Source organism: Danio rerio, chromosome 25, assembly GCF_052040795.2.
Source record: "Danio rerio strain M-AB ecotype USA chromosome 25, GRCz13ab, whole genome shotgun sequence".
NCBI classification, from domain to species: Eukaryota; Metazoa; Chordata; class Actinopteri; order Cypriniformes; family Danionidae; genus Danio; species Danio rerio.
The window spans coordinates 28,990,791-29,018,114 of record NC_141045.1 but is presented as its reverse complement, the minus strand read 5'-3'; the positions used below and the strand labels follow the sequence as shown (position 1 = coordinate 29,018,114).

General features: G+C 38.6%; 1 protein-coding gene and 1 long non-coding RNA gene across 2 annotated transcripts; one reads left to right on the top strand and one right to left on the bottom strand.

The window, feature by feature from the left end:
• Nucleotides 1-422: 422 nt before the first annotated feature.
• On the top strand, nucleotides 423-9,353 carry fbxl22 (F-box and leucine-rich repeat protein 22). Its single transcript, NM_001013279.2, is given in 2 exon segments — nucleotides 423-826; nucleotides 8,686-9,353. Coding segments are annotated over 2 exon segments (684 nt in total). The 5' UTR covers nucleotides 423-491; the 3' UTR covers nucleotides 9,035-9,353.
• A 10,226-nt stretch (nucleotides 9,354-19,579) lies between these two features.
• Nucleotides 19,580-22,681, bottom strand: LOC147837849 (uncharacterized). The gene is made up of 2 exons (XR_015526566.1): nucleotides 19,741-22,681; nucleotides 19,580-19,679 (listed from the first exon to the last, which is right to left on the bottom strand). It is a non-coding gene; the product is annotated as an uncharacterized LOC147837849 (long non-coding RNA).
• Between the last annotated feature and the right edge of the window lie 4,643 nt (nucleotides 22,682-27,324).

Here is a 27,324-nt window from a genome sequence, read left to right as displayed (position 1 = left end):
TTTATGTTTGATTAAATCACTATTTTTGTTCAGAGGAACCCATAGGTGAGAGGAAGTGCATCTGAGATCAAATTGTTACCTGGCAGAAATGGCAAATTCATTTTTTTAACACTCGATTGTGTTATTTTTTGACCACTTTTGATTCGAATCAACCAAGACCCAAGCAAAAACAGGTGTGAATGGGGCCGCCTCAGTATGGGTGCTGAGTAAATCCCCTTGCAAGTGATACACAGAAACTGCCACACTCTCATACTGCCTCCTGTCAAGGCGTTGGAGACAGATGGACCAGAAGAGTCCATGTGCCTCACACATTTCCATTTTTGACCGTGCTTGTAGCAGTACTCCCAAAATAGCCCTCATTCCTTGCAACCTTATATGTTCAAGGCCTAAGCAAAGACTACAGGGGAGAGAATTGCAAATCCAGGTCACACAAGACACAGTGTTGTCTCTGTTGCTTTGTGGTTATTAGCAGGCCTGTAAGTGTGCTTGCTATGCATCTCATAGAACTAGATCAAGAGTGCTTGCTACACCTTTTTTCATACCTAGACAAGGATAGTCGGCGCAGCCTATCCTTAACGTGTGTACGACTAAGACAGGTCTTCCTAGACCCTCAACTGTGGACACTACTTCACTTTTGGTCTCCATGCGAGCTGAGGAGAGACAACTTTGTTGTGGGATCTTCGCTAAGATACCTCGCTGTATGCTGGCACTCAAGCAGGGTCAAAGTGTGCAACATTGAGCACTGGATGAAAACTACATTCCAAAAGGATCTCTGTAGCAAGCATGAGAGCTTTGTCAGTGACTTCCTGGAGCATGTTTGCAACATGTGAGTGTTTCCTTTTTTCTTTGTTTCAACCTACATTTTACTGTTTAGCTTACTCCTGAACACAGATGTGCTCCTCTGATAGATTTTAAAAAATTAAGTAACCTAAATGAATCTTACATCTACAATCTATTATTAAAGGAAATACCTCCAAAATTAGTAAACTGTGAAAGAACGTATACATTTTTTTTATCCACCCCAAATAACAGTATCCAATTTGTATCCAAATCATTTAACACTATATTCTTTACATAAAAGTTGTCCATAAACATGCAATATATTTGTAACCAAACAGTCCTATATTTTGCTGTTACAACTTGTGAAGAGGTGTTGACCTTTAAATCAGGATATGTTTCATGTCTGATTATATCATGTTTGATATAAACAAATTCAACGGATATTTGAAAGCTAAGTGAAGGGAAAAAATTTGTCAGAAAATTATAACAACCCCTGACAAAAAAGATAGATTCACTCCACTTAGATCAAATACTCTCAGTTTCTTTACTTCAAATCAAATAAACAAATCACAGAAAAGCCACATATTTTTTTTTTAGTTTATTTGTTTAATAACACTGATACATAACTCGAAACATTTTTTTTATTAACAGCAATTAGTTTTGAAAGTTGATGAAAAAAAGATAAAAAAAGAAAGAATTCATTAACACAACTAGCTCTTTGTTACTCTTCTGGTCTTTATGACTGCCTGGATTGTTTTGTTTTTGATGGACTTAACTAATGAAAATCTTTATTTTGCATCAAGTTGCTTACAGCTTTTTTAATCATTGCAGGACAAATCAACTTTGCAAAAACAATCCTTAATCTTAACAACCTTAATCTGGATATTTTGCTGACCATGCGATTGTGTTGATATGCCTTTTCTAAAGAACAGATGTAACAATCATTTCTCTATGGATTGAAAAAATGACATAATTATTAGATTACCAAGTGCAAAAACTCAACAAGGATTTTAAGCATTATCTTTAAACTGCGGACTAGTCATAAAACATGTGCCAGTATTTGGTTTAAAATGCGAATTGCAAAATGATTTACCTAAATTTTGAATGATAAAAGACATTTTACTATCTATTCATTATTGAAGTTTAAGTTCTTTTGTTTGAGTTATATAACAGAAAACCAGAGTGTTCAGTTTTTTTACAACAACAAAGTAAATATTTTGTATGATTTCTATGATTTTATGAGTGGAAGGCAAAAATATAAATTAATATATTTATATATACAATTATTCATTAATTTTCTTGTTGGCGTAGTCCCTTTATTAATCCGGGGTCACACAGCGAAATGAACCGCCAACTTATCCAGCAGATTTTTGCAGAGCAGATGCCCTTCCAGCTGCAACTAATCTCTGGGAAACACACACACACACACACACACACACACACACACACACACACACACACACACACACACACACACACACACACACACACACACACACACACTATGGACAATTTAGCCTACCCAATTCACCTGTACCGCATGTCTTTGGACTGAAGGGGAAACCAGAGCACCCGGAGGAAAACCACGCGAACGCAGGGAGAACATGCAAACTCCTCACAGAAACGGCATATGAGCCAAGGTTCGAACCAGCAACTTTCTTGCTGTGAGGCGACAGCACTACCTACTGCGCCACTACGTCGCCCCCATATATATATATATATATATATATATATATATATATATATATATATACATATATATATATATATATATATATATATATATATATATATATATATATATATATATATATATATATATATATATTTTTTTTTTTTTTTTTTGAAGTCAGAATTATTATTAGCCCCCCTGTTTATTTTTTCCTCGAGTTTCTGTTTTAACAGAGAGAAGATTTTTTTCAACAAATTTCTAAACAATAGTTTTAATAACTCATCACTAATAACTGTTTTTTTTTTATCTTTGAGTATACAGCCTAACAAAACTAAAATTAAGGTCAGCATGAAATGGATTTACTTCGAAGGGAAATTGCTATTAGCTAATATAATTGAAAAAACATCTTGTTTTTGGACAACTGTGCCAGTAGAAAAGAGCTGCTGTTTTTGTGTGTGTGTGTGTGTGTGTGTGTGTGTGTGTGTGTGTGTGTGTGTGTGTATACACACACACATATGAAAAATTCTAATTAACTATCAAAATATAATTTGAGGCTTGCAGTCCTAATAAAGAACTAATTTTGAGGAATGAACTTTCTTACCACACCCACCATTCTCTCACATTTGCAAGGTTCTTATATAAAATGAGGGGTGACAGGGAGGCTAAGTTATTAGCACAGTTGCCTTACAGAAAGGAGATGGGTGATTTGAGTCCAGGCTGAACCAGCAGACTTTTCTGTGTGGAGTTTGCATGTTTTCCCTTTGCTTTGGGTGCTCTGGTTTTCCCCACAGTCCAAAGACATGCGGTATAGCTAAATTAGGTATACTAAATTTGACAGTGTGTTAACGGAAGAGTATGTGGGTGTTTCCTTGCACTGGGGTTGTTCTCTCAGGGCTGGGTAGCAGCAGGAAGAGGATCTAGAGTGTGATACGATTTTGCAGGTTCATTCTGCTGTGGTGACCCCACATAAAGCTAGAAATAAGCCAAAGGAAAGTTGGTGTAATAAAGGTTGTGGACATTTACTCTTTTCCACAGAGTATATGCAGAGAAAACTCAAGCTTTTTGTTTCATGTACATAATGAGATGGTATTATTATTCTGTCCTAACCAATTGTTGCTTATTCAAAAGTATAACAGATAGCATACTCCATAAGAACAGCAGAAAGCAGATTGGGTAAATTTAGTGACTTAATTGTCAATTGTTCTTATCAATATCTTACTTTTTGTAAAACTACAACAAAGAGGGGAAAAAGTATGTATATATTCGCATTTACTTTAACAAGTTCAATTCAACTAGCTAGACATGAACACCCAGAACTAACAAACTACTGAATCTGCACTTTACTTCAATGTGCTTCTAGACATTGGACAGAGTTTTTAAACACCAATATTTCTTTCGGCTAGCATAAGAGCCACTTTCTCCAGTTAATTACTTACAAGTGCTTATCTTCGACACAGCAGTTGCAGATATGTGTCTCATTGCCCAGTAGTGAGCACTTGATTTCACATGTGTAAACAAATTTAAGTAATGCAGCAAACCACTGATTTGTCAAACTGTCTTGTTCCTTTTGTTTTGTTTTGTAGTATTAATAAACACATGTTTATAGTGAATGTATAGAATGTTTTCAAGATATGTAGTTGAGGAAAAGTTGCCAGAAAAATGCAACTTAAACTAAAATAACTTGCCTAATTATCCTAACCTGCCTAGTTAACCTAATTAACATAGTTGAGCCTTTAAATAATAATTCTAAATAAATACTAACTCTAATAATTCTGACTTCAACTGTATGCTTGCAAAAAAAAGTATTATTACTTTGTTGACATGAGGTCTGTGAAGTAACGGCACAGCTGAATTAACCTCTGGGATATTTAGGAGAGAACTATACTGCCTTTTCAGACAGCCTATAATTATGGTAGACTCTGCAGATTCTTCCACAGCCATTTTGCACTCACAAGAAAAAGAAAGTAATTGGTAAAATACATAAAACAAATAGGATATTATCTTAAAACAATAAAAAAATACTTAATTGGATCTTTAAATCATCCTCAGTTTAGAACAAAAATTTACAGCTAAACTTACTGATCACTCAAACTATGCTGTGGCTTTACTATATAAGGTGTTTTGTATCTAAATAATCTTTAAATAGAGAGCATGCAAAGTTCTATAAAGTGGTTCCCATATGATCATATCATGGTAGCAGGTTTGAATAAAACTTGTCCATCATTCAATTAACTTTGAAACAGACAACATTCCAACAGACAACTAGTAAAACATTTTAAAGGGTACATACAGTAGTTTACCCCTTTTTTATGATTTACTATTTATATGATTCTTCTGAGTGTGCCAGTTTAGGTTCAGTTCAACAGACAGTTCAGATGTTTTTATTATAATGTGTTCAAATGTGTCATGTTTTGGTCATGTACACAGCTCGCTTTTTTAGTTGCTTGTTGCTTCACATGAAAATTAGTTTCGGCTTCCCGCTCAACGTAATAAGGTGGCAGAGCCAAAAGCTTTCACGCTGAGCTTGTACACAGAGAATAATAACCACACACACGGAATAAACTTTGACTGAGGCACTGGATGTGCCGCTCGAAGCCTTGACACGGCAGAAACATGAAGTGTCCTGAATGGTCGCGCCACGCATTCCAGAACTCCAAACACAGGCCTCCACCAGGGCAAACACAACGGCACCTAGCCGCCAACCCGAAGCCCCGCCGCGTGCACCTCGACAGACACCCACGCCTAAAACTCCGAAATTCACGGCACCGTGCCACGCAGAGAGGCGCTTCTGCAGGCAAGTTTGTTATTTTATTTCCAATGGAGAGACGCGCACATAAGGCAACGCGCTTGAACTTTTTCAGCTGCACCTAACACTCACAGGGAGCTTCTGTGTTAGCGAGAAATGCAAATGGCTGAAGTTTAAGGTAGACGCAATGAAAAGTACACATGTCTGCAAACCTACCAAAAGGTACAAACAATAATTCCGATTAGAGCGATAATGTGGAGAATATTGATCTTGTGTTGAGTCCAATGAGCCTTACATCTAAAAATAGAGCAAGGGTGTTCCTTTAGTGATATCGCTTTGACTCACACTTTGAAAACGTGAAACAAGAAACTGAGGATATGATCATGATGCGCAGCTGTCAATCAATATTGGTGGACGGGGGGTCTGCACTTCTATGTCAAGTTGCGGTTGATTTGAAAACAGCTCCAGTTGGTCCAACGTTTTTGTTGTTAAATTGAAAAAAAAGGACTGTGTGTGTTTATATCAACCCAATATGACGGTCTATTTACTATATTTACACACGTCTGTCCAAACAGCTTGAAAAGTAGATTTTTCACCATAGGTGCCCTTTAAACATGTTTTCTCTATATTGTAACAACTTGGAAAAATATAGGAACTGTCATCCAAATTTCCCAGTTTAGCTCTTTATAGTATATAGTATAGTATATATTAATCTAAACAGTTTAAATGAATATTATGGAAATACGTGAACAACCAAAACTATATTGTAACAATGACATATAAGGCGATGCAGTGGCGCAGTAGGTAGTGCTGTTGCCTCACAGCAGGAATGTTGCTGGGTTGCTGGTTTGAACCTCAGCTTGGCTCAGTTGGGGTTTCTGTGTGGAGTTTGCATGTTCTCCCTGCATTCACGTGGGTTTCCTCTGGGTGCTCCGGTTTCCCCCACAGTCCAAAGAAGACATGTGGTACAGGTGAACTGGGTAGGCCAAATTGTCCGTAGTGTATGAGTGTGTTGATGACTGAGTGTGTAAATGTTTCCCAGAGATGGGTTGCGGCTGGAAGGGCATCCGCTGCGCAAAAACGTGCTGGATAAGTTGGCGACAAGAAAATGAATGAATGAATGAATGAATGAATGAATGAATGAATGAATGAATGACAAACACACAAAGTTTACTGAGCTTAATCTTTAACAGAGTCTGGCAGTATGGGCTGAAATCATTTAGCTCACTTTTGTACCACACCTGTCTCAAATATACAGTCCATTGTATATTTGTAATTACTAGTTATTATTAATTGTTTGTAGTTCCCATTGAGCTAACTTGTTATATAGAGAATAATATTTTAAATTCAACTGAGAAATGTTGTTGGTGCTTGTTTTTGTGGATTGAAATCCTCATTAGCATAGTGATGATTGTTCCTTCCCCAGAGAAAAGTTCAGCAAGACATGAGGGAAACCTCCTTTGAGAACCCTTCCTCAAAATTTGCATTGCCAGGTGGAGCCTACAATCAGTTCTTTGTTATAGTCGAATGAACGGTGATCAGTAAGAAAGAGAGAAAGAGTGTATGTGTGTGCATGTGTGCATTTGGTTTTAAATTCCAGTAGGGACACCAAGCTACTCTATGGAGGAAACAGTCTCAGATGGTCTCAAGTTCAAGTGGAAATTTACTTTCAGTTTTCATATAAACAATATCCCATCACTATGCATATCCAGTAGTCTTAAAAAATATGATTTGATGATGTGATTTGATATTAATGTGTTATTGATATTGCATCTGAAGGGGATATATTCATGAGGAAAATATTAAATAGGCTTTTCTTCCCCACACCCAGACTCATTCTCATAGCTAAAGTATACTTTGCCTCTGAATAAACTTGTAAATTTGTTATAAATAAATAGTTGCCTGTTCGATAAAATGTATGTTCTTGAGGGAAAAAAAGGAGACAAAACTCCTGCACGAGATAAGTGGAGCCACAAGAGGAAGACATACTTATGTAACCGGTGATTATGCGGCACATATATCTGGCATGTTTACTTCATCTGGACAGGTTTGAAAGCTCCTCCTGCTCAAACACAATGGCTGAAAACTGCTCCAGCAGAGACTATTTAGATCCCAGAGATTTTGAGTTTGCAAGCTTCCCTCATCCTTTCTCTGCTGTTGATTCCTTTATCAGTTCGTCTGTGCCACCAATGACCATCTGCAGTGTTAATAAAAGCAATGGCACGTGTAGTGTGAGATCCGCCCCATGGCCAGGGTTATTGGGACAGTGCTCATAGCACTTAGAGGCGGCTGGAATGTGCTGGTCTCACATGTGGTTAAATGGTAAGATTATGTAAGAGTTTATGTAATCTGCATCAGTAAACGTGAATGACATCTCAAAGCTAAGCCATTAGCTCGCTTTGTAAGTGTATGTGAGAGTGCTGACCCTGTGCGAGTCCACCAGCAGGCTGCAGCAGAGGAGAAATCCTAGTACAGAAGGTTGCTGTTGCCCAGCTCACTGGTGTGCGAATGGGAAACAACTTAGCTTTCAGCTGGAGCTATTTATTATAACATCAGCTGTTTATGTTGCAAAAAAGAAAAAAAAAATTGAAAGGGAGGCTAATAATTTTGACTTCAACTGTGTGTGTGTTTGTGATGTGATGTGTGTGTGTGTGTAATGTTTTTCAATTAAATTAGCTAATAACAATTTCCCTTCGAACTAAATCTATTTCATGCTGACCTTAATTTTAGTTTTGTTAGGCTTTATACTTACAATTGTAATTACTGCTGACTGTACAGTAGAACTATTTTCTTTAATACCGTATTAAGTTGAGATATATTTATGATTTATAAATATATTGAGATATATTTATGAAATAACAATTTCTGATTTTCCTCAAAAAATGACATGGCAGGATGGGTTCAACTAATGGTGTGACTTTTTGGTTGGAGCTTTCTAGATTTGACAAATGACATAACATGTATGAATCCTGCTACTGGTGCAATAAATAAAATCTTAGGCTAAATGAATAATTTTATTTGGTTCTTTCTCATAATGTGGCATAGGAGTTAAGATAAATAAATAAAAAAAATACTAGTCATTGTAGTAGTATCAGTAGTAGTGTTAGCAGTAGTTGTTGTGGTAATAGTAGTAGTAGTTGCTGTATTAGTTGTGGTAGTAGTAATTTGTGTACCTCTTTGAATACTACTACTACTACTACTACTACTACTACTACTACCACTACTACCACTACTACTACTACTACTACTACTACTACTAATAATAATAATAATAATAATAATAATAATAATACACCTTTAATAATAAACCTTTGACTTGATTTCTCTCCAGTACCGTGGGCTGACAGAGCATTACTGTACGTTGCAAAACGTCCCCAAAGACTCTTCTGCATTTTAACAATCTCAACAAATTAAACAAACAAAAAATGTTTAGAGCATAGTAGTAATTATATTTAGCATGTCAAAATTGTGCTTTTTGTTTTTTTAGGTGTCCAAATCTGATCTCACTGACTCTGTCTGGATGTGGGCACATAATGGACAACAATGTCATCAAAGTGCTACAAAGCTGCAGAAGGCTACGTAGCCTGAGTCTAGAAAACTGTGCTCGGATAACAGACTCTGTACTCAAGGCTGCGGTGGAGCATGGCCACAATCTCACAGAGGTGAGAGTGGACTTTTGCCGCAATGTGACCCAGGCAGGGTTGCAGGAGCTAAAAAACAAGAGACCAGAAGTACTTCTGAGTGCATTACACAGTGCGGATATGATTCCAGATTGCAAGCCTGAGGAGAAAACACATATCAAGAGAGCTCTGCAGAAGTTCTTGATCTTCTCTTGACTGACCATTGTGACCTTATGTCAAGATGATATTTATTTTCTAATTCTATTATAAATGTTTTTTTTCACCAATTTTTTGATTCCTTATTTTATGACATGCTAATTTTATTGCTAACATTTTATATTTTATTAGTTCCCTCTTTTCACCCACCCTCTTTTGTACCTTCACTTTCATAGATTGTTTATTCGTTTGTTTGTCCATTTGACTGCATAAAATGACTCACTAGTAAAGTGCAAACTAAGTATTTGATTGTGCTAACAGGGCATTTACCCAATCCACATGTTTTAGTGAAATCTAGTGTTTCAATAATAAAACTTTAGCAAATTATGTGAATGGTTGTATTTTTTAAAAGCACAATATGTTTTGGTTACATAATCTAGGTTTGTTCTGGAACTGCTTATAGTCATTTATTCATAATGTGGGTTTTGGAATTCCTCCTAGAATATTTAGAAAATATTTATTAGAATATATATATATATATATATATATATATATATATATATATATATATATATATATATATATATATATATATATATATATATATATATATATATATAAAATACTTGGAGGTTCATTCCACTGTGCCGACCCCTGATGAATTAGGGACTAAGCCGAAAGATATTGAGTAAGTGAAGTTGTCCAACGATATATTGTGAGAAAAGTCGTACAGCATGGTCTTTACTGCTTTATCGCTTTTATAAAACCAAATTTTATCAAGCTAATTATTTAATCATCTTGCAATGTAAAAGAATTGTAATACTGGGTTTGTAGGTCAACACAGCATTTTGGACACGCACACATCTCATGATGTTTAATGAGAAGAGATTTTTTCAAAGCATTCCCTGTTTTTTTCTTCTGAATAAACTTTTTTTTTTATTTTAATTTGGGTGGAATGAAAGTAGTTTTAATTTTGAAAACAAACTTTATGTTTTTAATATTACTAGCCCCCTTAAAAATTATTTTTTGATTGGCTGCAGAACAAACCACTCTTGTCAAATAACTTACCTAATAAACCATATTTGCCTAGTTGCCTAGTGCACTTTAAGCTGAATATTAGTTGAAAAATAGATATTATCTATTTATCTTTACCTATATAATCTACTTTCATCAAGGCAAGGACAAAAAAAATTAGTTATTAGAAATGTATTATTACAAATATTGTTTTTTTTTTTTACAAACATTGTTAAAATCTCCTTTAAACAGCACTTGGAAAATTAAAAAAAAAAGACTTACAATTTTACAGAAGGGCTGCTAATCTTTTCTTCAGCTGTACATATACAGTAAGTGTGTGTGTCTGGGTGTGTGTGTCATGTTGGTATTGTCCTTTGACCTGTATTTTCTCCTCAGTGTATGCATAAGGTACTTTGGATATTGTTATCCTATTAGATAACATCTTTGGAAATAATAAATGGGTTGCAATATATATATATATTTTTTCGTCAAACTGCTAAATGTATTGTCATAAAAAGCAACAGTTAAGCTTTATAACTATATTAAAGTTTATTCCAATTTTTAAATAATGAAATGTTGATGTCATATGGCTGTTTAAAAAGAACAGTAATCTTTACAATTTAAACGCAAATCTTTTTAGAAGATGCAAGAAGAACAATTGTTTGCCTTAACAGACTTGTGACCTAAAACCTCCACAGAGTTATCTGAGGTCATGTTGGGACGACTTCCAGCATTTTGATTAGAAACATATTATGTAAGAGATGTGGAGTGTAGAAGTAGGTTGGCCAGTGTCTTTTTTCACGTGGTCATGATATTTTGCTTTGTAATTGCAGCAAAAGTAGATGTTCTAGACTCTCAGTATCCTTCATTTGCTCTTTTTCAACATTTGTTTTTTTATCTGATATTTTGACCTTGTTCAAATGCATTTTATCAAACAAATAAATACAGTTTCCTTAACCACCGAGGTATTATTAAAGCAGTATGAAGAACAACTGCACACTCTGCTTGTAAATAATCTATAGTAACAATAAAGATACATTTAGAAAAAAACAAATCACTTGTTATAAGACTTAACAGAAATCATTCATTTGTTCTCCACAGGATGTTCCTTGCAATGTACTGCAATTGGTGGTAGAAATAATATTGGGACCTTTTCCCTTATTTCTGTTATCTGACTATATGATATAATTTATATTCATATTTCCAACTCATGCTCTCTTATGAAGTAAATTTTGTGTTAATACAGATATGTGAATTTCTAAAACCTGCCAGAGAAAACAAGTAATGCCTTTCATTATAAAATCACTTTTAATTATGCACTGTATAAGTTATAACTGCAGAAAAAGTATTTTCATGTTACATGTTTGTGTGGTTATAAGGAATAAGACATAACATAAAGGGAGTTTGCTGGTGCTGGACGAAAATAAGAGAAACCACAACAAAGTGTACATTTAACAGTGAGTTGGGGAATTTAGAATGTAAATATTTTTAATTTTTGAATTATTAATCAAAATCGTCTCAGGTTACGTATATAACCATGGTTCCCCTTCTTTTGGGGAACTTCAGTGCTATAAAGTGGATTTGATTTGAAAATCCACGTATGGGCGGTTTCGGTTCAGAAGCCGCTTGTCTGAAAGAGTATTGAACGGGCCAATGAATGCAATGAATTGGCAGCGTAAGCTTGCACAGGTGTGCTTCATTGCCAACTATCCCAGCATATAAGCAAACCTGGAGCGAGCAAACGCCACCCTTTTCGCTTCAGAGACTTTCTGATCGAGTCGATGAGGGTTCCTCCTGCTGTGATCCAGCGATTCCGAGCGAACGAGAGCATTCTCCCGGTCCCTGGTCGAGCTGGGTTTCTCCCTTGCCTGGCGTTCTTTGGGTCCGGTCCTCCAGAGCGGTGCGTAAAAAGCTGCAACTTCTCAAAGAGAGCAACACAGTCGTGCAGCACATCCTTTTCAGGACGGCGCTCCGACTGTGCGTTTCTGGATGCGATGGTTTCCTATCCTTGGATGATGGGCACGGGCACTGCGTTGCATGCCTGGGGGGTCCAGCATGTTAATGCTCTGCTCGCGGGCAGTTCATGTCGTAATTGCGATCCCATGACTGTTGCGCAGTAAAGATCGCGGCTAGCCTTTGCAAAAGGTCAAACCACCCCAGTTGTCCCCTGCTCTGCAGCGGGCACTCAGGCAGATCTGAGAGTTTCAGCGAGAGATAAACCGTCGCCCACGGGGTCTTGAAGGGCACTTTTTTTCTGCTCGTGCTGCGTGTCCCTCCCCCCTTACCACTCTTGATGGTGGAACGGCCAGGGGGTATGTGGCGATTCCTCAGGTTGAGTGCGCGATGGCGGTTAATCCGCGCGGCGCCTCTTCTTGGCGGGGTCCGCCTCGTCTTCCATCCAAAGCCTGTAAGTTATCTGCCTCCCCCGGAGCTAGAGCTTACAAGGCTGCGGGCCAGGCTGCTTCCGCCTTGCATGCGATAGCCACCTACCAGCTCTACCAAGCGCAGGCGCTGGCCGAGCTGCACGAAGGTGCACGAAGCCGCCGACTATGCTCTTCGGACTACTAAGTCCGCTGCGTGTGTGTTGTGGAGGACTCTCACTCTAGTGATCCTGGAGCGCCACCCCCAGCTGATATGCGCGAAGTTGACAAATCCGCTTTCTTAACATCCCCATATCCCAAGCTGGCATGTTCGGCGACACCGTCTGTGAATTCACCCAGGAATTCGAGGTGGTGAGAGAGCAGTCTGATAGGTGATGTCTTATCGGTGGTCCGTAAGCCCGCTCCGCCCGCGGTGCCATCCATACCTGCTCCTTGCCGAAGGCGCCCACCTACGAGAGCTGCACCGCCCCCGGACACGTTTCTGGCGAAGCGAGCGTGTCGAGCACCTCGGAAGCAGGCAGCCCCCCCTGGCCAGAACGCCGCTAAGTCCGGCAACGGACCGCAAAGCGTCCCTGGGACAGGTCATCTGGAGAAGAGGGAACTTGCTCTTTCCCCGCTGGAGGGCGGGGTCCCATTTCCAACGGCACTTTTTACTGCCATGAAAACATCATGAAAAAGCACTTTTCCACTTCCCCGGATGTGACAGCCTGAAATCTGCCAGTCTGGGACGCTATGCTTTCTAGCTTGCAGATTCGGTGCGTTTCGCCAGTAGCTCACGAGCGCTGGAAGAATGGTCTCCTTTTTCCCACCCCTCGAGCCTCCCCTCCGGAGCTCGGGTGCGGAGTGAGAGCAAATCTATCACCTCCAGCTCCTGCGTGGGACCCGCGCACTTCCCGGATCAGCACACCCACTTCGCGCTGCCCCACTGCTGGTACGTCAGCGATTGTAGCGATGAGTCCATTAGCGAGAGCTCTGCCTTCCTGGTTAGTGGGGGCCAGCTCTTCGTGGTGGCTTATACGCACAATCAGACTCGACTATGCGATTCAGTTCGCTAAACGGCCCCCAAGTCACGGGTGAGTATTTACCAGGGTCAGCCCCCTGTCCGCCCCTGTCTTGCGAGAGGAGATTGCTGTCCTCCTGGCGAAGGATGCAATTGAGCCGCTCCCTCCAGCCGAGATGGAGAGCGGGTTTTACAGCCCACACTTCATCGTGCCCAAAAGAGCGTAGGGTCACGGCCAATCCTAGATCTGCGTGTTTTGAATTGCTGTCTGCACAAGCTGCCGTTCAGAATGTTCACGCAGATGCGCATCCTCCGGTGCGTTCGTCCTCTGGGTTGGTCTGCAGCATTAGACCTGATGGACGCATATTTCCATGTCTCCACTCTTCCTCGCCACCGTTAGTTTCTGCGCTTTGCGTTTGAAGGTCAAGCTTGGCAATACAAAGCCCTGCAAAGGATCTCTTCTCTCGGGCTTGAGCTGGACTCGGTCACCATGGCAGCGCACCTCTCCGGAGAGCACGCTCAGCTGATGCTGTACTGTCTGAGAGAGCTTGACAGTAAAATAGTGGTCCCACTGAAACTATTTCAGAGGCTCCTGGGGCATATGGCATCCGCAGCCGCTGTCATGCCGCTCGGATTACTCCATATGAGACCACTCCAGCACTGGCTTCACGATCGAGTCCCCAGACACGCATGGCACGCGCGCGCACACTGAGTCACTGTTACTGCGCTGTGTCGCCGTGCCCTCAGCTCTTGGAACGACCCCTCGTTCCTACAGGCCGGAGTGCCTCTAGAACAGGCGTCCAGTCATGTTGTTGTTTCAACAGATGCTTCCAGCACGGTGTGCTGCGGGCATGCAGCTGCGGGCCTGTGGAAAGGAACCCAGTTGCATTGGCATATCAATCGCCTGGAGCTATTGGCAGTGTTCCTCGCTCTCCACCGTTTTTTTTTTTCCGATGCTTAAGCAGCAGCACGTGCTGGTCAGGACGAACAGCACGGCGGCGGTGGCGTATATCAACCGCATGGGGGGTATTCGCTCTCGCCGCATGTCTCAGCTTGCCCGCCGTCTTCTCCTCTGGAGTCATCCGTAGCTGAATCGCTGCACGCCATTCACATTTCAGGCAAGCCCAACCGTGCAGCCGATGTGCTTTCACGGCAGCCTTTACGTCCTGAAGAATGGAGACTCCACCCGAGTCTGTTCAGCTGATATGGGCGCGATTCTGGAAAGCCCAGATCGATCTGTTGCTTCCCCCGAGAATGCTCATTGCCAGTTGTTCTTTTCCCTGACCGAGGGCTCTCTCGGCACGGATGCACTGGCTCACAGCTGGCATGCGAAAATATGCATTTCCCCCAGTGAGCCTGCTTGCGCAGTTACTGTGCAAGGTCAGGGAGGATGAGGAACAGGTTGCTGGTTGCGCCCCTCTGGCCCAACCGGACCAGGATGTCAAAGCGAGAGCAGACCCCCGGAATTTTCCAGATCAGCATTGTGCTTTCTTTACTCCAAGAGAAGCTGGAGAGCAAGCTGTCGCCCTCCACTCTCAAGGTTACATGGCTGTCATCTCCGCTCTCATGATGCAGTGGCTGGCAGCACCGTGGGAAGGCATAACCTCATCATCCGGTTCCTCAGAGGCGCTAGGTGAATTAATCCACCCCGCCCCCGTCTCATGCCCTCTTAGGATGTTGCCCTCGTTCTCACGAGCCTGCGTCAGATCCCTTTGATCCTCGACTCAGTATCTTTAAGATTCTGTCCCTTAAGACAGCTCTGCTGGTCACGTCGATATTGATTTAGAGGGTCGAGGACCTGGAGGCATTTTTCGGTCATAGACTCGTGCCTGTAATTCGGGCTGGCTTACTCTCACGTTCCTGAGACCCCGCCCGGGATATGTGCCCAAGGTTCCTACCACACCGTTTTAATACCAGGTAGTGAGCCTGCAAGCGCTGCCCCCGGAGGAGGCATACCCAGCCCCTTTCATACTTTTTCCAGTTTGCACTTTGCATATTTATCTGGACCGCACTCAGAGTTCATCTGAGTAGCTCTTCGTCTGCTATGGCGGTCAACAGCAGGGAAGTGCCATATCGAAACAGAGGTTGGCCCACTGGGTAGTGGATGCCATCTCCCTCGCTTAGAGCCAGGGCGAGCCGTGTCCCCCGAGAGTGTGCGCACTCCACTCGCAGCATCGCATCCTCTTGGGCGTGTGCACGCGGCGCCTCTCTAACAGACATCTGTAGAGCAGTGGGCTGGGCGACACCTAATACATTTGCAAATCTGCGAGTGGAGCCGTTTTCCTCAAGGGTATTAGGTAACCCTTGGTGATTAAGGAAACAACTCGGTGAAGGTGGTGAAACACGCTTGCTGCTCCATTCACCCTAACACGGAGATACGTGCGCTTTTTCATCTGTCAGTAAAGTTCCTCGTTAGGTGAGCCCTGCAGATTCCTCCGAGGCCCCCAGCACTGACTCAGCGGAGGAGTCACTCGCTGGTCCATTACGTTGTAGGTCTGCCCACTGGTCAGCCCACGTTTTAGGTATAGGTGCCCGCTATGCGTGATCCCCACTAGGCGATCCCATATGCTTACTCAGCCATGGTGCAGTCCCCCCTCACGGGCAGACCCGTGTCTTCCCTCTCTGCTAACCATCTTATTATATGCGTACTCCCCCTTCTCAAGGCTAGTCCATATATTTTGCCATCATATCTCCCCATTAGGTAGCAGGTGGCCTCAGCAGCGTCCTCCCTATCAGGACTGCACGCTTTCCCAACGTACTGTCGTATGAATTGAACCTGCTCCCGATCAGGTTTGACCTAGCATAACTGTTGCTATGACAACAACTCTCGGATCAGCTTTGAAGAACGAAACGATCCTGGATCGTGTCAAATCGTCAATATCCAAATCCAGCTAACTGAGTAATCCACGTACGAAGAACAGACCCAAGGAGTGACTGTGAATACAAGAGGAAGCTGTCAGAAAGGGATGTCCGGGTGCTAACCAGAAATGATTTAAAATACTTAATGAACGTAAATAATTCTGGGAATGTTTGCAAACAACAATAATTGTTTATCCCTATAGGATTACTAAATTAAATTAAATTCTAAACAAATTTTTCAAAGCAGAATTTCAGTTCCTTTCAAAAATTTTGATCTATTTCAAAGATAATTACTTAAAAGTATTTGTCCAGCTGCAGTAGTTCAAGTTGAATCATGAAGTCAGGCAATACACTTATAAGACCACATAAAAGCCCGTTCCCTCCAGACTGCCTATAGAAAAGCATTTTCAGCCTGTATCAACCTGTAAATTGAAGTTTCCACATGTCAATTCTTAAAATATAATCCAGTTTTTGACCAACAGCTGTTTATTTTTAAACCGGAAATGAATCTATTATTCTATGTAATCTATGTTTGTCTTAGTTCTTATATGCCATATAACATAAATTATGAGTAATACAATAAGCAAGTTGAAGAGAATAGTAATAGCTACAGAGGATATTTATTGGCCAAACAGAAACACATGGGCAAGTTGTGACATAAGATCTGCACATACATGTACAACATACAGCCTTTTTCTCCTTTTCCCTCTGAGTGGAGGAATGCAAAGGCAGCACAGGCCACGAGCTGTTTCATAAAAACTGTGGGAGGGAAGTCACGTTGTAGTGAAATTCACAGACTGAGCGGAAAAGAAGGGGAGGGGGAGTTGATTTATGTCATCCAGGAACGGTTGCTGGTGCATTGGGTTTTCTTTTAGACTCCAGCACACATTCATTTCCTCTGAAACTCTGTGTTCTGTGATGCACATTTCTAGGTGTGTTGAGATACATAATATGTGACATAGTTATGTATCTAAAAGGAACTAATTGTGAGATTTATCTGCTATAGGAAATTGGTTCAAGTGATCATATGAAATATTTTTTTGATTTTAACTAACAAATTCTCATAAACTTTAATTTCACTTGAAGGTGAAAGTTTTCTCATGCAAACATGTTCAAGGTGGTCAAATTCACCCGTGACCAATAGAGATTAGATTGTTTTTAAAGTTTATGAACTATGCTTCATATATTACAACATTATTGATAATTTTTTATTACATTATTATTGATAAACTTTTCAGTTGTGTAATTTTGCAGATTTTTAAAGAATGTTTTTTCTTGTTCTAATTTGGTAGTTGGTTACAAAGAGACAAATTCAGGGATGTTTTTAATGCTAAAACATACACTTTCTTTCCAATTCTTACAATTCTCCTGCCATTTTTGCCACTGTGTTACCACACTAGATTTTAGCTTATTTGTTATAAGAATGCATATGTTGCCCCCATTTATTGTACTTTTCTTTATTCAAATTCACATGTTCGCAGCGTGATTTGTCTTTGTGATGTGTTGAGATCAGGCAGCTAGAGAGGGGGTATTACATAAGGATGGTTTTTAAATTTGTAGAAAGACCCATATAACAGAGATATTTATAGTTTCCCTTAATTTAAAAAAGATCAGATGCTTGCTTAATTTAAAAGCAAATGGCGTATACACTAAAATACAGACTCAGTGTATAGGTATATGAAGTGTTAGCCTACAAATGTTTTTTAATCAGCACATTTTTTTAAAAAGTCAAACTATTTCATGACTGGCATTGTGTGTTTTAGGACCACATGAACTGACATCACTATAAAAAAAAAATAGTTTTTTTTTAAAGTGAAATAAGATATACATTTTTACTGTAAAATCCTACGTAAAACAGCTTTCACAACTTAATATTTAACTCATCCCAAATGTATCTTATTTCCTCTTTCTAAAAGTTACCTCTCGTCTGACCTGTCTTCCCCTGAAATCTGTGATGTTTGTGTATGGTGTATGGTTCACATTTTGCTGCATGTAAAAGTGTATGTGACATAAAGACTTCATCATCCTCATCATCTACATCATCATCCTCATCATTTAATCTTACATTACATCTGCAGGAAAAAAAACTGAGGGAGATATCTGTTTGCAATTAGTGTTGATTGAAAATTAAAATGGCTGTGCATTACAGCTAGCACAACTATTTTCATTACATGTTGACATTAAATCAACAGAACAATAGCTTTAACTAATTGGAATATAGACATCTAAAATACATTGGCTTGATAATAGCGAGATGGTCGAAGACAGTTGTTTAGCAATTGAATACCTCAAGTAAAAACAAATAAACTGAAATAAACATGCTTTGACAACAGTCAGTTGTAATTTAATTAATTCAGATTTTCATGGAGGTCTTTTTTACCACAGAAGCCACATTTCTATTGGAGTATGTTTTTTCTTTGGATTTCCTCCGTGCAAAATGGCATTTCAAGCCTTCTGGCCATGGTCATGGCTAATCAATTTTTACAACATATTTACAGAAATGGGCTCTTATTTTGAAAATCAAATAGTGTAGCGTGACACCAGGTGCTAAGACAGGGGTCACAAATGCTTTTTGAAACTGAGAAATGCTTCTTGGGTGCCAATTAATGTGAAGGGATACCAGTTTGATACACACTTCTCAAATAACACATTTGCTCAATTTACTTTTAATTATATGTTAGTATTAATAATTAATGATATTCATAAATGTGAAGAGACTGATCATGTTAATAATTTCTCACAATAAGGTAGGAAACAGATAAATATTTATTTGCAACATTTAAATTCTTTAAATCTCTACAAGTATTTACATTTTCAAAATGATCACTTCTACAATATTTTTACTAGCCATTAAAAATGTTTAACAAATCATGCATTACAAAGTACCATGTTTGTACAGATTATTAATTGTGTAACATAAATCAGCTTTCAGATTTTACTGAAATTATCACTAAATCTACAGTATTTTTAACATTGCCAACACTCTTCTAACCATTGTAGTTGCCCCGAGTTGGACATTGGAGAGTGGAAATTACTTCTATTCTCGTCTTTAAGCACAGTTTTGCCTTCCCGTCAGAAAAATGCATTGTTTTCTTATTCAAGAAATGTGTACCGTAGCTCTAAATGAGGCTTTGGTTGCTTTTTGGTGTTTTTTTTACCGGTCTCATGAAAAAAAATGCTGTTTTCACAAACCTTGCTTTAATTCGCTGGCTTTTTCCACTTGTAGTGCGCTGTTTAGTTAGCATTACAGCTTGCGTAACACATTTTAAAATGTCTCTTAACAGTGTGCTGCTTTCCCATCAGCAAATGAAGTAAAAATTAATTTTCCTCCTATTCACTGTAAAAATCATGTTTCTTTCTTTTTTCTGTCATGCTTTCAAATCATATCCTCCTCTTTATTGCACCCGTTATCAGTTTCCTTGGCACCTACAACCATTGCTGGGGAGACCAGCTAGCTCTGATCTAATATGAAATAGTTTTTAAAGTTTTTTATTGTCATTTTTTTTTATAACTTAATGTCATTTTTAAATTTACACCAAATGCAGGTGTGATTTAAAAAGAATAGCTACAAAAAGCACTAGATTATGCTTACTGGTAAGTGGCGCTATGGTATTTTTACAGTATATATTAAGAACAGGTCTTTGGGCAACTTGTGATTCTCTCGAGATACCTGATGCCCACGAGCACCATGTTGGTGACCCCTGTGCTAGGAAATTATGGATAGGCTAATCGTTCCCAATTTCATGCAAGAAGACAGCATTGTGATTTAATAATGTTTAAATGCTTTTTTTTCTCTGACCTTGGCTGAGTTTTAAAACAAAAAAATATAAGTGAATTTTAAATGTCTCTAGAATTATTACATTTCAAAATATTTATTTGTTTTTCCAAAGATAAATTGGTAAATTGCTAAATTGTTTATAGGATGTTAACAAAGCAGATTAATAAATAAATAACACCAACTAATAGGGTATATGCCGAGCTAGTGCTGTTCCCATGCTGATACACTTCCGGTGACCTGTTATTGTGAATTTTTTTCCATTTTATACGGTTCCTTATACAGCATCGATGTTGTAATGTCATTAAAATACATTCAGTTAAATAAACTTTAGCATTTATTTGGTTGCTCAAGCGTAAAACGAGACAAAAAGCTGTTTACTCGCACGTACCCGTCAGAATCGGCAGGCTAACGCAGAAGCTCCATTGAATATACTGGGGTAAAATAAATGCTCATATTATAAAGATATGGCGGGGGAAATGTAATTTAATGCAGTGATTCTTGTACAATCTGAGACCCACTTTAAATCGGATATTACTTAGCTAGTGGAGATCGCTGATTTTTTAAAGAAAACAGACCTTAAACGCACCGGATTTTGCATTGGCATTCAATTTGCCGGAAGCGCTTAACCCAGGTTACTGGCAAATTAAAAGTCCTATTAGCATGCTTCGGCATATACCCCATTGTAATGTAACATTTATCATTAACTATCTATTAAAAGTCCTGTTGAAATCTCTTATTAAAAAAGACTAAACCTTTTTTGGGCTGTTATCAAACCTTACTGCAGCAGCTTAGACCTCGCCCCCTGAAACTTAAAAAAAACAACACAATTTTTTGGTATCTAAATTATTTCAAGAATAACTCAAATGCTAAAAACATGTATTTGACATAGGATTAGTAAATATATAAATCTATGCTATTTATAAAATAAAGTGTGCTTGGTTTTATTAATGAATGTGCACATGTGATGAATTTTTTATAGTAAAAAATATTTTAAAAAAGCACCCCCTAATTTACAAATTTTTGTCTAACTAGTTCAAGTATAGGTCCATCGTTGTGCTCCTCCTTTTATTCAAAATCTTTACTACACAAACTTTTTAAGACACTATTAGTCTTAAAATTCTCTGGTTTCAAATTTCACACAATGCCACTTATAGACTTGCCACTAAGTTTTTTATTTTGCTTGAAACATCTGATCTGATTTTATCTGATTTTATCTGATAGATAAAAAGGTAGCTCTTTACAATAATACCGATCTACTACTTACAGTTAGTTAATTTATTTAGTACAAATATGAACTATGAAAAGCACTTGTAGAGCAATAATTAACCATAGTCCAACATTTACCCATACACTAATAAAATTGAAGTTGTGCTTGTTAACATTAGTATGCACTGCACTGTTAGTTAGCATGAACTAACAATGAAAACTTTGTTTTTATACTACCTCTCCAACTACTTTTTAGGCTACTACTACATTTCTTTCTACTACTTTATGCATATCTCCACAAGGCATTTTGCCATATGAAAAATGATTGTGCTTACTGGGCCAGGTTTCTCCTAAGGTTTTTTTTCTTCACTTTCGCCCACTGGTGAAGTTTTTTTTCCTTGCCACTGTTGCCACTGGCTTGCATAGTTAGGGACTTGTAGAGCTGTGCATCGATGGATTACTCTTCAGTGTTTGGACTCCCAACATTGAATATTAAAACACATTGAACTGAACTATAATCTAAACTGAACTGAACTTAAACTCTGAAAACTGAATTACACTGTTTCAATTCACTATAATCTTCAATGTGAAGCTGCTTTGACACAATCTACATTGTAAAAGTACTATACAAATAAAGATGAATTGAATAAAATTCTTTATTTTCAACTGACAATAACAAAAAAAAAAAAAAACTAACTAATGTATTGTTCCTTGTTTGTTTGTGTTTATAAATACAGTAAAGGGGCAATTGGTGATTGTCTTCAGAAACATTTTTTTTTCTTTGTTATGCTGGTTGAAAGTCTCTTCACATTCCTATAGTAATGATTAAAGTAAACAATCTAAATGTATTTATATGTATTTTTATATTCTGGGTAAGGCAGAAAACATAAGATGAAAATTATCCATCCAATTAAAAATTACAGGCGGAAAATTATGATCAGTAAATCTTTGCACCCTGTGATTTGTCATTTGTGCATGATCTTCTGCTGCTGACAGAGTGTGACAGGCAAACTCAGCATCAACCTGAATTTCTATCCATGAAAAGAAAGATTTTTTTTGAAGGGACTTCTGTCAAAAATGCAGAATCAAAACTTTTCCAGAATTAATTGAAGTAGATTTTGCACACTGGAGGGTAATATAGTATTTTATTTCTAATGTAATTAAATCAAAATATAGTCAGTTAAATAGACCTTATTATATGAGCTGCACAATTCTCCTTAAGTGCTTAGTGAATGTAAGTAAAGAAACAAGATGGTGGTCCTGATTTCAAGAAGGACATTTTCCTGGATTATCTATGTTGATCCAGGAACAACACTCTAATCAGCCAATGAGAATAAAGGGACATGTTTGTCGTTTATGATGTACCTCTTCCTCCATTGACAGCCGGCAAGCATATGGTACCCTGTAGGGCCGCTGTCGCACGATGACTCTAGGGGTTGTTATGATCTCGTGCTGAATTACATTGGTGCACTTGGGATGCTCCCTGAACACATCCGTAAACTGACCAGGGTTTCCATCTCCATCTTCTGGCTGGCTGAGAGCTGTTCACCTAGGTGTACAGTAGAATGTGGGCTTTCTGCAAAGGTCACGAGCTGGCTGGAAGGGACAACCCAGCGATTCAGTAGGTTGATATGGTAACTCTGCTCCTCTCTGATGGACGTGATAGTTGACCGGCCCGACTTTCTTGATGACCACATAGGGACCTTTCCATGACTCTCAAGAGCAGGTTAGTCGTAGAGACACCATTGGGCGTGCTGGGCTTCAGTGAGATGTTGTCGTACCAGGGGCATAACTTATTTAATCTGCTGCCTCATGTCCCGTACATGCTCAATTAAGGAGCACTGGTGTGCGGGATCCTGCTCCCAGGCTTGTCATGCCACATCTAGGAGGCCCCGGGGTTGTCGGCCAAACTGCAGCTCAAAAGGGAGTGAACGGTAGAGGCTTGGGGCATCTTACGGATGTCGAACAGCACGTACAGGATCATGAGGTTCCAATCATGCCCATCTTTTGCCACGACCCTGCAGATCATTCGTTTTAGGGTTTGGTTAAACTGTTCGACAAGCGAGCCCATCCGTCTGAGGGTGGTAAACGGTTGTCCGCAGCTGTTTCACCTTCAGAAAAGTGCTAGAGGTCTGCTATCAGCTGGGACTTTATTAAGGTACCCTGGTCAGTCAAGATCTCTGAGAGGATACCCACACGGCCTCACAGATCTTTTGTGCCAAATAATCTGAATTCACATCCAAGGGAGTGTTTTGGTGCGTTTTTTGTGGTTCACAGAAAAAGAAACCTTACTGAGAACAGCGTTGAAGAAAATGAGCTTTGGTTTTACTCTAATGACCTGCAGAAGCATCGCAAGCTCAACCCAGTGGTCAAAATAATGGCCTCTCTTGGCCACATATTCGCCTATCCTGCCCAGCTCAGATGATTACATCTGGGAAAAATCTGCATTTTTGATGATCAGAACTGAGCAAAATAATTTCTGGACTCTTTGCATGGGTAACATATAATTTAATTTCTCAGAGGATTATCTTTATATTTTGAACCCACTAAATTTCCTTTTGTTTCTTCTACTTTTTTGTATGGTTGTAGTAGGGTAACAGGCTTAACGTTACTTATGTAATTGTATTTTGTGACTTTCTGGTGTTATTTGCGCCCTATCGTTTGTTGATGGGGCCTGGGGGGTGGCTTTACTTAGGGTTATTCAGTGTTTAACCAGTGCTGTTCTGTTCAAATATGGTGTTCTCTATATGCCAGATTCATCTTTATTGGTCCATCAGCATCCTAACTTTTATGTTTTTTTTTCATCATTATATCATTGTCTATCATTAGGCTAGAAACTTTGAATGTGATGGGTATTGGCCATGTCATAAAGAGAAAGAAGATTCTGACATTCCTGAAAAAAGCCTGCACATCATTTGCTCTGTTGCAGGAAAATCACCTGTAAGGTGATTGTTTACAATTCAACAAGCTATGTACAAATCTGGGATTTTAGGTGGTGATTTCAATTGTATTATTAATAACAATTTGGACAGATCCTCCCAACAGACCCTGACAAGTCAAAAGTCCTCTTTTACTCTGCACCATGTAAAGATTTAGGCCTAGTAGACATTTGGAGGGAATTACATCCAAAAGACAGAAACTATACATTTCATTTTCATCCCCACAGTTTCTATTCTAGATTAGACAATTTTTTGCATCATCTGAAATTGTATATACTTTTCAAGTAATGTCTTGCCATATAGGTCCGTTTAATCAGATCATAGTTCAGTTTACTTAGATTTTGAACTTAAAATGTCTATTCCCAAGTCTAATTATTGGCTATTCAATGTTTCACACATAAACAATGCAGATTTTTGTATATAACTTAATAAAAATTGCTTATTATTGGCAGGACAACCAAAACTCTCCTGTTTCTGCAGAAACAAAATTGGATGCAGCTAAAGCAGTATTACATGGCCATATAATTTCTTATGCCTCTTTAATGAGTAAATCTAAGACTGAAAGGAGGAGAGAATTAGAAGATGAAGTTGCAAATTTAGAAAATCTGCACAAACAAATGCCAAATCAGACCAACTGGATTTAACTGAACAACTGGATTCAGCTTTCATTCATTCATTTCATTCATTTTCTTGTCGGCTTAGTCCCTTTATTAATCCGGGGTCACCACAGCGGAATGAACTGCCAAGTTATCCAGCAAGTTTTTACGCAGCAGATGCCCTTACAACCATCTCTAGGAAACATCCACACACATTCACACACACTCATACACTACAAACAATTTAGCTTACCCAATTCACCTGTACCGCATGTCTTTGAACTGTGGGGGAAACCGGAGCACCAGGAGGAAACCCACGCGAAGGCAGGGAGAACATGCAAACTCCACACAGAAACAGCAACTGAGCCGAAGTTCGAACCAGCGACCTTCTTGCTGGGATTTAGCTTTCAATTTACTATAATCTTCTATGTGAAGATTACATCTACAATTTAAAAACGTTATAGAAATGAAGATAAATGGAATTGAATCATACAGAGCATATTAAGAAATTGTTATTTTTTTAGTAAGCAAAAATATTATGAATTTGGAAATAAACCTGATCGTTCACTTGCATATCAGTTAATAATGGCACAAGACAGCATTATAAAATCAATTAGGAGGGCAGAGTTAATTTTGATCCAGATAATTAATGACACTTTTTCAATTTTTATAGGATTTTATATAAAACTGATTACTGTAATTCAAAAGCAGATTTATCAAATTTCTTGAGTAAGATTGTTCTTCCTGCTGTTTCCGAAACTGAAATTCTTTTTTAAATGCCCCCTTTACCAAAGAAGAAATTTGGCAAGCAATTCAGAATATGGCCTCTTAGGAAATAACCCCAATTTTAATGCCTGCCATTAACAATCTTTTAGATTTAAACTCAATGTCTGACTCCTAGTTTTCTGCTGTTATTAGTCTTATCCTGAAAAAAGATAAAGACCCTCTCGACTGCTCTTCATATCGCCCGATTAGTTTACTAAACGTAGATTAAAAAATTGTTACTAAAGCAATGGCTCGACATCTTGAATTCTTTCTTCTATCTATTGTTTTGCCGGATCAGACTGGAATTGTAAAACATAGACATGGCACCGATTACATCCGCAGATTGTTAAATATCCTAGATTATGTGCACATGAGCAAAGAACCTACTTTAATTGTTTCACTTTATGCCGAAAAGGCATTCGATAGGGTGGAGTGGCCCTTCCTTTTTGCTGTGTGAGAGAAGATAAATCTAAGTTGTAATTTTATTAATTTGAATAAACTCCTATATTCTCTGCTTGTGACAATACGAATCGGTTCATTTCCAAAAAGTTTCCTGGCCATAGAAGCTGCCGCGAAGGCTGCCCACTCTCCCCCTCTTATTTTCCTTGATCACTAAACCTTTGGCAGCGGCAGGGCCAAAGGTTCAAAGAGGGCCAGTACAAATTTACACAGTATCATTATTGGATCAGTACAAATTTACACAACATCAGGATTAGGCCAGTACAAATTTACACAGCATCAGGATTGAATCAGAGGAGCATCGCATCTCACTCTATGCTGACGATGTTTTGCTGTATGTTAAATATTCTGAAACCTCTGTTAAGGCAATTCTTTATATTATTGGAGAATATAGCAATTTTCAGGATATAAGATTAATTTAAATAAATCTCAGGCTCTGTATTTGAATGCCCCTTCGGAAAATACTTTTGACTCTCTATTCTGCTTGTCTCCCTCAGGTTTTCAATATTTAGGAATAAATGTTACACCCAACTTGTGTGATTTACTCAAAGCTGACTACACCCTATTAATTTCTAAAATTTCACAAGATCTGTTTAACTGGTGAGATCTTCTTATATCATTTATTGGCAGGATTAATGTGATTACGATGAATATTCTCCCTAGGTAAGTTTTTTTATTTAAAAGTCTGCCCTGCTACATAAACCCTGTTTACTTTAAAAAATTACATTTCAACATATCAAAATGTATCTGGAATAAAAAAGCCTAGAGTTAAATTTTCTACTTTACTGAAACCCAGAGAATTAGGACGGCTCTCACTCTCTAATTTCCATTTATATTTTTGATCTGCCCAGATAAAAAAATATGTTAAACTGGTCTCTTCATAGAATGGATTCTCAGAGATATAGATTATATAAGAAGCTCCCCAAATTTGTTATGTACTTTACCATTCATTAATAGTGAATATAAACTACAACGTTCAACATATTTACAGTTACTCTCTTAGCGTGGAAAGATGTGGTAAAGTATTTGAATATTCCTTATACTCTTTCCTTAAAATCTCATATTTCGTGTGACCCTGATCTACCCCCTGCTACTCAAAACACTGGTTTTTGGTCATGGAGATAAAAGTTATTAAAACAGGAATTTGATTTACCAAATAACGACATTTACAAATTTTCACAACTACGAAATTTTCTAGAATCATCCCTTAAAGGGCACTTATGGTAAAAAATCTACTTTTCAAGCTGTTTGGACAGATCTGTGTGTTGGTTTAGTGTATAGACCGTCATACTGGGGTGATATGAACACACCCAGTCCTTTTTTTTCAATTTAACTACAAAAAAAAGGGTCGGC